This window comes from Furipterus horrens, unplaced genomic scaffold, assembly GCF_987537825.1.
Source record: "Furipterus horrens unplaced genomic scaffold, mFurHor1.1.pri manual_scaffold_4, whole genome shotgun sequence".
NCBI lineage: Eukaryota > Metazoa > Chordata > Mammalia > Chiroptera > Furipteridae > Furipterus > Furipterus horrens.
The window spans coordinates 15,802,785-15,817,271 of NW_028327174.1; the positions used below are offsets into that span (position 1 = coordinate 15,802,785).

General features: G+C 37.2%; 1 protein-coding gene across 15 annotated transcripts in view; it reads right to left on the reverse strand.

Annotated features, from left to right (window-relative positions):
- Positions 1-14,487, reverse strand: part of MYBPC1 (myosin binding protein C1) — a 79,988-nt gene that overhangs the window by 50,062 nt on the left and 15,439 nt on the right. For 9 of the 15 annotated variants that reach the window (XM_090272628.1, XM_090272622.1, XM_090272621.1 and 6 more), the window contains exons 2-6: positions 13,452-13,493; positions 10,612-10,653; positions 3,484-3,522; positions 2,916-2,951; positions 1,212-1,322 (exon numbers count right to left, since the gene is read on the reverse strand). In XM_090272628.1, the coding sequence (XP_090128754.1) occupies positions 1,212-1,322; positions 2,916-2,951; positions 3,484-3,522; positions 10,612-10,653; positions 13,452-13,493 (270 nt within the window). The remainder of the gene's footprint in view (positions 1-1,211; positions 1,323-2,915; positions 2,952-3,483; positions 3,523-10,611; positions 10,654-13,451; positions 13,494-14,487) is intronic. The other 6 variants (XM_090272632.1, XM_090272629.1, XM_090272623.1 and 3 more) reach the window with 1 other exon arrangement.

The following is a 14,487-nucleotide window of genomic DNA, read 5'->3' on the forward strand; positions in this document are numbered from 1 at the left end:
AGCACGTGATGGAAAGTCTGGAATTATAGGAATATGACTAAATGAAGTTGATCTTTTTAAAATAAACTTGCTTATCTGTTTGAATTGACAGATTACTGATTAGACCCTAAGTACATGAAAACTCTAGCCCCATGGCCAACCTAGTATTTTGGTGTCGTCTGGAAACACAAGGGAGAAAACATTTCCATTTACATGCAAGTGTGCTTCTAGTCAGCCATGTGCACATGTGCATAATATTTGGCTAAGTGTCACAGACTAATTCTGATCCCAGTATATTTCTTATAGAAATTAATTTTGTTCAGATTCCTGGACCCCAAGTTGTTCTCTAAGTCATCTCCCTGTTTAGTTTCTTCAGGCACTTGGCATTTGTGATTATCTGTTTGTTTAATTTCTTGTTGTCTGCTCCTCCCGTTAAAAGTGTAAGTTCTGAGTGCTCACATGTTATACCCCGTGTTCAGAACAATGGTTTAACAGATGTGTGATTGACACTTTGGAATGAATATTTCCGAAGTTGAACCATCTGTTCAATTAGCTTCCTCTGAGACGCTATGCATTATGATCTAGTGTGTGTGCAGTGTTGCAATCATCTTAAAGCATGAGGCATGTTGTAATGACAGCAAACAGTGGCTCGGAGCTTTAATTTATGTTTGACACTGTTCCAAGTACTTCACAGGTAGTATTATCCCATCAGACAGATGAAGAAACTGATTTCAATCCAGCCTGACTCCAGGCTCCAGGTACTAGATTCCTACATGCTGAAGCATATTGAAATAATAGCTGCACTCACTTTTTCAGGTTATAAAAGCAGGATTTAATATAGACATACAATGAAATGGAAAGATAGTATCGGGTCATGCTATAGCATGGATGGACCTCAAAAACATGCTAAGTGAAAGAAGCCAGGCACAAAAGGTCCCTTATTGTGTGATCTCATTTATATGAAATATCCAGAACAGGGAAATTCATAGAGGAAAAGTAGATTAGTGGTTGACAGAGACAGAGGGGTGAGCTAATGGGGAGTAACTACTGAATGAGAGAGCACAAGGTTTCTGTTTGGGTCGACGAAAATGTTTTGGAACTCAGCACAGGTAGTTGTTGCGTATTGAGTGTGTTAATAGCCACTGGTTGTTCATTTTACAATGGTTAATTTTATGTTATGTAAATTTCACCTGCATTTTTTTTTAAAGCAGGATTTAATGCTTGGCACTCACCAACTTTCACTCTTCCTGTTTGAGGCTTTTCCACGAACAGGGTGGACAGCTGAGAATTGGCATCCTGCTTAGCTTGTTCCTCTGTGCCAGGTGATTCGCCAAGAGACCACTCTAACGAGCAGAACGAAGGAAAAGGGTCATTTCAGGGCCAGGTACTTCATAGGCAGACTTACCTGGGTTCGTTGTTCTCATCAACGCTGAAGCTTTTCTTCGTCTAATCAACCTGGATAAATGTAACATCATTCTTTCCATCCATCTCCCCTGCGAACATCAGTAGAGAGTGACAGATTCCCTTTTTACAGGGATGTCTCTTCTATGATGGGATAAAAGGACATTTTCTAATTCCTAGAAATAGTAAAACTTTTCAAGTAGGTTGTTACTCTGTCTTTGTTGGAAGCCATGGTCCCTTCGTTTTTCCACCCTGCCTGAGCTCTAACAGATACGTAATGGTGGGAAGTATATTAAAGCAGTACTCTGAGCATTTTTGCAGGTGACTGACTCTAAGGCCAGATCTACACAACAAAAGAATTGCCTGGGCCAGTTTGCTGGTCAACTGGGAAGGATTAGACAAGCAAGTCTGGCCTGGTATTTATAAATTCTTTCCTATTATTTAATTAGACAATTCTATTAGGATCATATAGATGAGGCCATACTTTGAAAATTAAGTAATAGATCATGACCGGCAGGTATAAATTTCAAGGATACTAGGAGTGTCCTGAAAGGGGGGAAAAGCCCAGAAAAACAGCAGGAAAAAAAAACTCTTTGAGGCTTTCCCATGATGAGAGAGAACCTGGAAATGAAGTTTAGTTTGCACTCCAGGTGCTTAGCTTGGGTTAATCATCAATCAACTCCAATGAGGCTGGTAGGAGAGAACCGCAGATATTCCCTCTGTCTCCAAGAGCTGATTTCAGAGTTCAGTTTCAGCCGCTTAAATTACTGGAAAAAAATGTATGGGTTGCAAATTCTACCTGTTAATGTTTCTCAAAAAGAATGAAATATAGATTTAGTTATTTTAGTTGTCATGTATCAATCATGCTTAGTATTTCTATCCATAGAGACCATCATTTTCAAAATGAAATTATGCAATGTAGTCACATGGTTACATAATTTTTAATAACAAAGTTGATGTTAAAGTTTTATGTTGTGTGTGCCTGTGATATTAATAATAATAATAGTGAATTATTGCCATTCACATTTAGAACATGAGAGCAAAAATTTTTACTCTTATTCATTTCTATACCTACAAATGCGTGGCTCATAAGAGGCCAACAGAAGGATCATAGTAGGCCCTCAAAGCAAATTTGCTGAATGAATGAACGGATTACCTCAGAGAACTGTAGCACAGCTGACAGGATGCATTTGTAGGTTTTTCATCAGCTGTATGTAGAGTTCTATAAAAATGTGACATCATCTAATTTCAGCACTCTGTGTATTTGTCTAATTTTAACAATAACAGTTATAATAAAACATACAAACCTGTGGTGCATATAGCTAGATTGCTGAATTTGTGTGTATATATCATGCAAAATTAATTGTTTTTCAATACATTAGTTTTCTTGTAAGAAGCAATGTAGTTGAAAGGTGGCTATCAGAGCTACAAACTGAATAAAACAAAGATTAGAATCAGTACAGCTTCAGGAAATGAGGTCATTAGTGATTGTATTAGGATAAGGTCCGGACCCCTTGCTCCAGCCATCTGCTCACCTGAATCTTTTCTTTCCAGGGCCCGACTACCCAAACCTGAAAGGAAAGGGTGATTTGGATGATGCAAGAGGAAGGGGATGCAAAGGAAGTGTTGAATTCAATCTCCTTGGATCCCCCAAACTCTCTTCTGATCATGGGGAAAACAAACAAACAAACTTGAAGTTGGCTTGGATGGAAAATCAGTAGAGCTTCAACTATGAAATCATCTCTAAAAATATATGTCTTATTTCAAAAACAAAAACAATATAAAAAATCCAAATATCTAAAGAACAGGGGGAAAGGCATACATAGCTGCAAATGAAAGACAAACATTTTTGCCCCTAAAATTTATCTCCAAGATTCGAAAGTCTCACTCATTTCACAAAGGAAAACTTAAAAAAAAAATGTCCTCATGTAAAGGAAAATTGCCTTTGCAGCCAATGTTTTCCCTCTTGGCTCTGGCAGCAGCAAAACCTGCTGCCCCATGCTCTGTGCCTTGTCTTGTTAAGGTGTCTGCCTTTCTTTCCTTCATTGTCAATTAATACTAAATTACAAAGTGGGGGAAAGAGGGGTTTGGGATCATCCTAACCTGGAGGCAGGGCAATAGATGGGGAGCCTTCCTCTTCATCTGAAACAAGAAATAGGTATACAAAGTCAAGGAGAAAAGGACTTCATCCTGAGAAAAGAGAAATCTGAAAAAAGAAGAGGAGAAACTACACAAAGCACTTTCAATTGATGAGTAAGCCTTAGAAGACTTGGTACCTAAGAGATTGAATTTGAGTATTTCGGGCAAAAGAGAAAAATTAGTAAAAGAGTGAGAGAGTAGGGTAATCCAAATAAAGTGTAAATTAAAAATTGGAATCCTATGCAAGCATTTTATATGATTATAGGTTAAGAAAAAAATTAATGTTAAACATTCTAACCTTGATGGAATATACAATGGAAGTGGTTTTTGAGTTTTTATTTAATAACTAAAGTCAATGACAAGCATAGTTCATATACCATGATCATTTGGACACAGGCATAAAAGCAGACATATACTGCTTGAGAACGTGTAACCCTCACCCCAAACACCTCATCATCAATTTCCTTTCTATATTTAGAAAACAAAAGTCAATATCAACTAATATAAATCAATTTGTTGTACTTACTAAATTCACTAGTAATTATTCTAGAAATTGTACACATATTTTCTCAAGATTATATTAGTGTTGGCCGATGCTGTATAATTTTTAAAATATTTACCCGTGAACAGTTGTAAAATTCAAAATATGCTTCAGAGTGTTTCTGTGCAGTCAGTGAATATTTCCTTTTTCTAACATGTCTTTGCTTAAGTAGGCATTTGGTGTTATGCAAACCTCTGCCCCTCTCCTTCCAAAACATGAAGACTAGTATTAGTATAAATGATAATAATCTTTGTAGTAAAATACTAAAATAATTGTGGATTTCAAAATACAAACTTGTATGACTATATAAAGTAGGATACGGTAAACACCTGCACATGACTTAATTAAAAAGTGCTTTAAAAATTCCCTAGATAAAATAGCATGTTTTTGTATAATTTATTAGAAGTTACTACAAATATTGTTTATTAGCTTGAAACTTCTTTTCTGAAACTCAACCAAAGTTACATTGTATCATTTTTTATAGAATAACTAGAGTAATATATAGAGAACCTTAATGTGGTATCTTCACGACCCAAGAGGTGACTCACTGGATACTGTGAGATTCAGGATTCTTCAGAGGAAGCTTTCTGTGGTCAAAGAAGCCTGGAAAATGCTAGACTAAGTAAAGTTAAATGCTTGTATTTTATTGTATTGTGTGTGTGCTTTTATTGAGAGACATCTCAAAACCTTCAGTGTGCTAACATGCTCTAGCACTGAGGGTGGAAACAAGAAATGATATAGCAGTTAACAGTTCCCGACCTTAGTTCACTTTTGAATCCTTTTCTTCTGGAATATCATTAACTTTCCACAAAATTATGCTTTTGGGGAAATATATGTATTTCTGAACTACCAGCAGAATTCTGTATTTCAGAAGATTGTTAGATAATTAAAGTTTTACATAACAAAAATGAAATATCTTGCAATTTAAAAATAGTATTTTCCATAATTTTAATTCAATATTAGTATTATATTCTTGTATCTTATTTGAAGACTTTTATTTACTGAAATATATAAAGAATCTTGATTTAAAGCCCTGTAAAAATTCTTGAAAAAGAAGCTTTAAAACTCAAATGCTAGAAAGGAACTTTATTATGTATGAACTAGAAACTAGAACCATTTTCGGTCCAATGAACACTTCATTTTATATAGGTTTTGTGGTTAGCTTGCTTTGGGCACAGTGTATAATGAATCCTTGAGTTAATTGTTTAGAATGCTAAATGACTGAGAAGAGTATTCATATATTTTCATAAAACTAAGATGAAGAGATTAGCAAAAACTTGATGAATGAGTAGTTTAAATGTCCACTAAACATTAAGACTATTTGGGGGACATGCACAATTATTTAGATTATTAAAGCACCACATATTACACCAGTGCCTCAGACTTCCGTGGAATTATCTGGATGATCCAATAGTACTTCCAAACAGCAATTCCTTCTCAATTGGCAATATGTGATTTCTTGTACATACATTTCCAAATTTAATAAAGTGCTGGAAAATATAATTGATGAGTTTACTGTTTCCCTTATTTTAAAAGTATCTTTGGTCCTGGCATCCCTTTAGATTAGGAAATGTAGTTAAGATGTTGGGATGCTGACCTGAAATACTTGAAAAGTTGCTTGTTGAATTTGGCTGAATTGGATTAAAATGAAACTTTTCGTTGTTTTCTTTATCATGGGAAAACAGGTTCTACTGCTAGAAGGGAAACAGAATACTCAAATCTTTTGGGCTGTGCTTAATTCAACAACACACATGGGCATGACATCATATGATGAACATCTTCAAGCAAAACAAACAAAGAAATAGAGAGTGTAAGTCAGAGTTTCTCTTTTTTTCTATTTAAAAGTGACTACAATGATGATGAAAGCATATATATCTGCTTTTGGCTCTTTAGAATACAGCAGACAGGAAGACATGGACCCAGGGCAGCAGAGCTATCTCCCCTAGCTACACAGAAGGGAAATTTACCAAAGCTGAATTTTATTTGTCTTCAAGTCATGGGAAAATACCATTTGTAAAACCATGAAAGTAATTCTTTAAACAACCGGTTCCCAAAGAAGAATGTCTGAAAGAAGAGAAAGAGCTTGATCTCATATTACAAGCCTGGGATTTTAGGCGAGTACACATGAAATCTGAAATTTGAGGGAGAGACCTCCAGAGATAATAGAATGTTTTCGTTCTTATAATTCTTCACACTCTCTTAAGCATAAAATAACTTCTACCAATGGTTGATTTAAATTGCCTTTTTAAATTAATTTTTTTATGTAAAACAAACTTAGGATTGTTGGAATTTTAGAATGAAGATTAAAAAAAACACATAAAATTAAAACACACAAGCCTGGCTTAAACACCCGATTTGATTTAGACAGATTTATGAATTCCTCAAGCAGGGTAATCAATTTTAGAAATTATTGGCATACACGACCAAGCATAACAACAGCATAGCAACCACCACATACGGAAGACAATACCATCAAAAGTGAACCCCAATCCATCATGTGTTGAGGCATTTGAGTAATTTATTTTCTTAATGAGAAGACACACAGTTACATAGTCAGTAACTGTCTCAAATACGTTGATATTCCTGAAATCAGGATTCATCTTACAATAAATACCTTTATTTAATAATTTTTCCCCAAATCTATTAAATTGATGTTGCATCTTATAATGGTTTTGTCTCAGAATTGAAAAGTATGGCGATATTAATTTTAACAAAGTTCATTACAGAGAAATACGTAATTAGAATACACAAAGCACAGAGACATTTTAATAGATAGTCATCTGATTCCTAAAAGTAAAATTTCAGAAAAATATTTTAGCCTGCTAGTAAGAAGCATGAATATCATGTTATTGTAGATGCAGAGGGACCTAAATGAAGAAAGAAATGTTTAATCATCTTTTAATTTAAAAAATCATATTATTTAGGAGAAGGTTTCTGGACCTTCTGCTGATTCTCTTCTCCCTCTGCTAACCAAACTTGTGCCAAAAGAAAGAAGCTTCAACTCCAGTTATGTGAGGTCTTTAATACACACAGGATTCATTTACGATGGTTGTTGCCTGGGGAAATAAAGTTACTTTTTTTGCCATGATTATCAAAAGTAGTTATTTTTCTGGAAGAAAAATAAAAAGAGTCAGTAACTCTCCCAATTGGGATTACCAAAATATATTCAGACTATACATTAATAAAACACAAAAGTAAAAATCAAAAGCTATATATCAGAACTTAGGCATTACAATGAGTACATGCTGATCGTCAAAGTCATCTCAGATGCTAATGCTGCTGGCACATGTGCAACCACCCGCAGGACCAGGTTCAAACTTCCCACAAGGCCCGTTACTAAGGCACAGAAAAGAGTCTGTCTGGTTACTCTATGTCCACATATTCAATGCTGATTGACCATAAAAATGTGTGATCTCATTTGAGCACCTACGTTATCCTCTACACATGGCCCTCCACGACAATTGTCTTTTTTCAAAGTTGAAATCCACTGTATTCTGCTGGTGGTCGCTCTCTTCTCTACAGCTCCCTAAAGTCAGCTCTAGGAGAGCAAGGCTCAGTGCCAGACCGTCGCTGGGCACCATAGCTGCCTCTGAATACTTGCTAAATCAATGAATGTTAGAATAAAAGACAGTTCTTTGGCCCCACTAAGAATATAGAAAAAGAATTTGTATTTTGCCTTTTATTGATTTGCCACCTGTCATTATTCTGGAAGAATCTTAAGTCCCAGTAGCTTTATTTTTATAAGCATGTTGCCTCCCAGCATGATCTATAAGGGATTTGCCCATGTAAATTCTGGTATTGTTATTTGTTTAAAAACTTTTTCAAAATTGTCATCTCTACTGTTTCAATTCCAGGACAAGTGGGCAGTATTAAGAAACAGGATAGCTGGATGGACAAGTCCAGAGACAAACAAACAAACAAGCAAATCAACAAATAGCAAAACCCCTTCCTGAAAAACCAGCTGTTTCCCAGACAGAGACTCTTAATAAACATAAAAAGTTGGCAAATCTACCCACAAGCACTACTTGTAAGATTGATATCAGAGCCAAACCACATTCTGCGGCTATACAAAAATTTTCAGAACATTCTGGGTTGTCACAGAATGATTCAGGCAATCTGGGAATGATAGTAAGGTTGCGTTGCTGTGAATAACGTTCTTAACAGTGACCATCTTGGAGCCATTAACTGAATATACTTCAACTAATTAGATAGGGGGTTAATTAAAGTGTAATAATGTACTAATATCCAGGCATGACCATTTTCAATAGTTTTTTTAAGTGAGTTGGTCTTACATCATCTCTCTGTTCTGAGGATGAGCATTCATGGCCCAGCACCAAGCTCATTCTGAAGCTCATTATTGAGTATGCGTGGAATGGTCATCCTCCTGCTCAGCAAATGGAAGTAAAAATCTATCTAGATTACCATTGTCTGTGTGATTAGCAGCTAAGCCAGCATGAAAATTCCATTGTTTGTTCATTCTGCAGGTACCTATTAGGAGATTGCCTTGTGCAGCTCTCTGTCAGACACTAGGAAAAATGAGATGAGGTGCCCAAAGAGGTGTTAAGACATGGTGCCCAAGTGTCAAAAAGCTTACACCCTGTTAGGGAAAGAAGTGAACCATTAATACGTGATGAAGTGGAGAAAAGAGTGAATGACAGGGAATACATCCGAGAGAAATCAGAAGGAAGGGAAGATGGAAGTCAGCGGAGAGCTGTATAAAGGAGCGAAACCCAAGCCAAATGGTTAAAATTCAGTTAGATGGACTGAGGGTTGTCAATCATGTTTATGCTCATGCAAGTCTTCTTTCTCATCCATGGCCATACATACAACAATGTTTACTGTGTCTATTTCTTTGCTTAAGTATTTTCTTTAAAATTTTTTTGTCCTTGATGAAAGTGGGTAATAGTTGAAAGGTTTGTATATTTAGAAACAACTTCCATTTACCTACCTTCTTTATTTAAGGATATCACCTTCTATCCTAAATTGATTTTCTTCCTAGGCATGTAGAGAAAATAGATACATGGCAGTTATATACATGGGCCTGTGACTGCGTGTGGCCATGGCCTTGGTTGACTTCTGCAAATGTCAAGGAAAAAAATTGCTACTAATCAGGATTTCCTCCCTAGTCATTTGGTCTTGCTCTTTCATCAAACTGTGTTCTGCATAAAGAAGAGTTTTTGTTGATTGGTTGACTGTTTAGTTGGTTAGTTGACTTTAATTACAGAAGGGAATTTTCTCATTTAAGCACACAAATATAATTGGATGGCTTTTCATATTAAGGGTAAGGCACAGGCTTTGCCTTAACTTTGACAGCTTGCCCTCTGGGATCACGTCATCTTCTTTGTCGGTAGAGCCTTAGAACCTGGCCCAAACACCTTTCCAAATTTGGAAACAGAGGTATATGCCATCGGCTTTGTAGAGAATAATGTTACAATAACTTCAGCCAGATGTCCAAACATCCTTGAACCCATCGCATGGAAGAGTTCTAAGAGTTTGCATTGTCTGGATTCCATAAGCAAATAACCTTCAGACTATGTCTCATGCAGCCAGGATTAGTATTCAGGTTACTATCCATGGGATCCACTGAAGGTCAAGGACAAAGTGAGCATACTACAAAATTATGTATTCATTTAGGAGAGTGTAAGTTCAAGTTAGTTGAAGAAAAGTGGTCCAGTGTACTGAAAGAAAGAAGAAAAGTATTTTATTAAAGTATAGAAGACAAGAAAATCATAAGAATTAGGTGATGAAATATGGCATAGTAAGAACAAAGATAGTTAACGTACTTTGGAGTGGTGTCCAGAAAAAAAGATCTTATTGTAGTCAGGAAATAATTGGTTATTCCAAGATTTTAAAAGTGCTTTAAGATATCTTATGTTATTCATTACACAAATAAAATAAATAAACATATAAGTGCTGATACAAATATATAAAGTAGAATGTAATAAAGATTATTCATTGTTTAAAACTAGACTATCTACATGTAAAGTAAAACTAGAATAATATTGCAGAAATAAATGAGCTTCCAAATCAATAAGGAGCAATGCGATGTTTGCTTAAGGTTGTTTTGTCCATTTACATAAATTATTATATAAATTTACATGAATACAGAGTGTTACAAAACGAGATGCTGGCCTTCAAAATTACTAATGAAACCTGGAAAGGTTACATAGTTACATGAAAACACTCAATTAAAGAAAAGCCTGGGCAATCCAGATAATTTTCCAAATTGGTGTAATTCCCAAGGAGACCAGAGACACCTTTTACTTTATATGCACATTGGAAATTGAAAACTACCAATTAATTTGCTGGCATCTCAACAAGTACTTGTAATATTTTACATCATTGTTGTTTTTCTTTTAGAAAATTTGTGTAATGAAAACTTATCAAAGCAACATTGGGTTGTGCAGATAAGATGAAAACAAGGAACACTTAGTGACACTGATGAAAGACAATGCAGAGAAATTCCAGGAAGTCACCCTGGCAATTATTACTGATCTTTTTCTGCTTCTAATTTTATTGGATTCAGCCTCATTCTCCCTTCCTCCACTCACCTTTGGGTGGTGTGGTTCCAGCTTCCATTTCTTTATTTGGTTCTGTGTGGAAAGGACAAGCACATTTTAAAAAGTGTCTTGAGATATTTTATTGTGTCATGGGCATGGGAGGGGAATAAATGAAAATGGATCATAAATGATGCTACGTACATAATTTATTATGTTGTACATGAATGATGAATGATGAATTTGGGGATTATAATGTAGAGTCACATTAAACTTTTTATAAAAGCAAGTAATCTGATCACTTTTGAAAAAAAGTATATGCAGAAACATACAATATAGATTTTGTTAAAATACATTCAGCTATTGGGTTCATGTTAGAACATGCACTCATGGAACAAGTATAAAACATGGGTCATGCTCCAGTGATCAATTGGTCAGCACACGGTATTTATAAAAGGTGGGTCACTTCCTTGTAGACCCCAACAAGGGACTGACTGAATTTTAAAGGAAGTGTAATCCATGGAGTGGTTCTAATAATGGTTACTTTTAAATGATGTTATAGTATTATTATAATATAGCCAAGGTATAAAAGCTGTAATTGTACAATAGTTTCAAGGAAAATATTTTGATGCACATATTAATCTTCTGTGTTGAGCGGAGTGGCTGTAAGTGCAATCTGAAAGCAGTAAAACCCGATTTTATCAGTTGAGACCATCTACTTGGCACTTCTCTCTGTTCAGAATCATATTAGTTTAGATGCTTGCAGATGGTGTGTGACTTGTGGTATATGTAAGAAAAGAATTCTTTCAAGCATGAACTCTCTCTCTCTCTCTCTCTCTCTCTCTCTTTTGATTGAACATAGATCAACTAATAGAGACACTTTTAGCAGAGTTTAGTGGGAAACTTATTTGAGCAACAAAAAGTCAGTATGGCGCAATGAATACAAAATACGGTATAAGAAGTGAAACTTTCCAGTGGCCCAGTGACAGCTACTGGTCTGAAGAACAGAAGGGAAAGGTTACATCTATAATAGCCTGTAGGTTCTCAGTCTACACAATAGTGACAAAAATAAGTCTGTATATGCAAGGAGGAAACCTACCAAAGAAGAAGTTCCTTAAAAAATGTCACACATTTATACTGGTTAAAAAAAAAAATTAAACTTGAGCTTACCCCTATTTAAACTCATGTGGCACTGAGCCTGTTTCATTCATTTTGACAAATTGCAATACTCTTCTATACTATTTAAAGGTTTTGAGCGTGTGATCTGGTATTCTTAGCTGGACAAAGGGGCTCCTATGAGCAGTTAGATTTCTTAAACTGCTCTTCTGAAAACGATCTCCAAGGTGGGAAGAGCTTCATAATCCCCTTCTAAATTTCCATGCAGAAAGATTACCAGCAACTGAGGCTTTATTCAGTTCCTGCTTTCAACCGGGATGGACTGCTCTATAGTGACCTCCCAGCCCTCGTCTTCACACCACATTGTCAATTCAAGTAACATGCATTACATGCATCAAAGTACATCTTAGAGTTGTGCCTCATGTTTCAACATAGTGGTTGTATTTTATTGGACTGTTCTCTGGTCTGTATTTTATCTTCTACTTGGGTGTAAGCAAACTGAATACAGAGAAATGTTTTCTACTTAGAGTTCTCCACTATGGCTGATTCAGTTTGTTTGTACCTAGTTATCAATAACTCTCTGGTAGATAGCTCTGTATCCTTCTGAAGGGTTAGGGAAGACTTGTGCACATGGTAAATACCTTATGAATAAATCTTTAAATTTTTTTTTCAATTACAGTTTACATTCCTTATTAACGTGTATTAGTTTCAGGTGTACAGCATAGTAGTTAGATAATCACATACTTTATGAAGCACTCCCCTGTTATTTCCAGTGCCCACCTGGCACCATGCTTAGTTACTACAATATTATTGACTGTATTTTCTATGCTGTACTTTACACCCCATGACTATTTTGTAACTGCCAATCTGTACTTCTCCGTCCCTTCACCTTTTCACCCAGGCCCCCAAACACCCCTGCCCTTGAGCAACCATCAATCTGTTCTCTGTGTCTATGCGTCTGCGTAAATCATTCTTTAGTAAATGCTGGTTTCTCATCCTGGTCAAGGAGGAGGAGTGATGAGAGAAAGCACTTTGTTATCTTCCTGGGAAAAGGCACGTCATTTGGGTCTAGAGATCCATGTTGGGAGCTTAGCATTCCACTTGGGCTTGCCATCCTTTCAGTCCTGTTCTCATCCTTAGGTCTCTGTAAAAGCAGGCTTCACCTCTTGTGTTCACTGGTCACTGCCTCTACCTGCCAAGTTCACTGGAACTCTTGACTCCTTAGTGCCTTGGAGACAACAAGGTCCTAGGACCTAGAGAGACTGGTTCTGAAGCTGAGCCCCAGAGACCACCAAATTTTAAATTTCTGGAGGTGCTTGATGGTGGCATAGTTCAAGTTGAGATGGGGCTAGTGATCGTTCAGGACTGAGGTGGGGTCCGCTCCCCACTCTCACAAGAAAGACGTGCATTTCGTTTGCCCTTAGCTTTATGTGAGAGAACACTGCAAAACCTTCAGCCCCTTGGAGGCCCAGTTTCCACAAAACCAGAACATGGGCATAATGACTATTTTGCTGTAACTCAAAGGGTTTTATAAGTATATGAGGTGTCATCCAAATTAGATCAACATGAGTGGGTTATATAAACACAACGTGGTGGTGGTGGTGGTGGTGGTGGTGGTGGTGTTGTTGTTGTTGTTATTATTATAAACCTATCACAACTGTGGTCACCCAACTTCTCCGCAGGAGTTAAAAGCTCACAGCTTCACCGAAGGCCAAATCATGCTGGGAGAGACATTCTCGATTTGCAGCCCGAATGTGCGAGGTAGTGTTTCAACTTACCTTCCGGGGGTGGGGCTGGGGCTGGGGCAGGCACTTCATTTTCTAGAAATGAAAAGAGTAATGGAGGTTTTAGGCTCACGAATCACAGAGAAAAGCTACTTTCCATAGCCCTGGCTGCCTAAACTCCAGGCGGTCATCTTGCCTGTACTGACAAGAGGGGTGAAGCAGGTAAAGCACCAACCTGTGGCATCAAGAGGCCCGAGACACACAGCCTTTTAGTGTATGGTGTGAGGTGAGGCTCTAAATGGTATCATATAGATTTCCAGGAGGTGGAAGCAGCTAGTGGTAGACGAACACATGTAAAACGAAGACCCAGGCACTGAGCCTGTTTTCCTTCTCTGGAAAATTAGACAACGCCTACCTTATATGCATAGGGTTGCTGTGAGCATAATATGAGACCTGTGAGTGACAAGCATGTCACATCCTGTAGAACCTAAGGTAAGGTCGGTGCTCGGTCAACGAGACCTCGATTTCCCCAGAGAGCAAAAGGCACCAGAGTCTCCAACATCATCCTGCCCTCATGGGACAAACCTTCTGAATGTTGAGGAAACCGAAATCCTCTGGCTTGGCAGCATTTCCTTGTACAAGACGAACCCCCTGTTCACTGGGAAACAAAATCAACCCCTCTCTCAGTGGTTTCTGGAAGTACATATGCCTGGAGTAGATTTCCACCTACACTTACCTGAGGTTTTCAGAGCTCTGGTTTTAAGGTTTTATATTTGGCTTTGGATATCCTGACTATAGAGCAGTCTGGCAGTAAAGTCTGTTATAGAAACTTCTGTTCAAGGATATGTCCAAGTAGCTGAAGGCAGTCCCCGTGACCAAAGGGCATAGAATTTCCCCTGCTGAGCGGCCACAGAGGCCCAGAATTGGGAATCAGTGATGCACATGAGAACTCGCTGCTCCTCCAGGGCAGGAAGAGGCAGTTAAAGAAGCTGATCTGTTTTGCAATTATTTTATGCTTGACAATTAAACATCAAAGAAAAGTTTTTCTATTATAGGTACTTTGTGGGATCCCAGAAGCCTTATCTTTGTC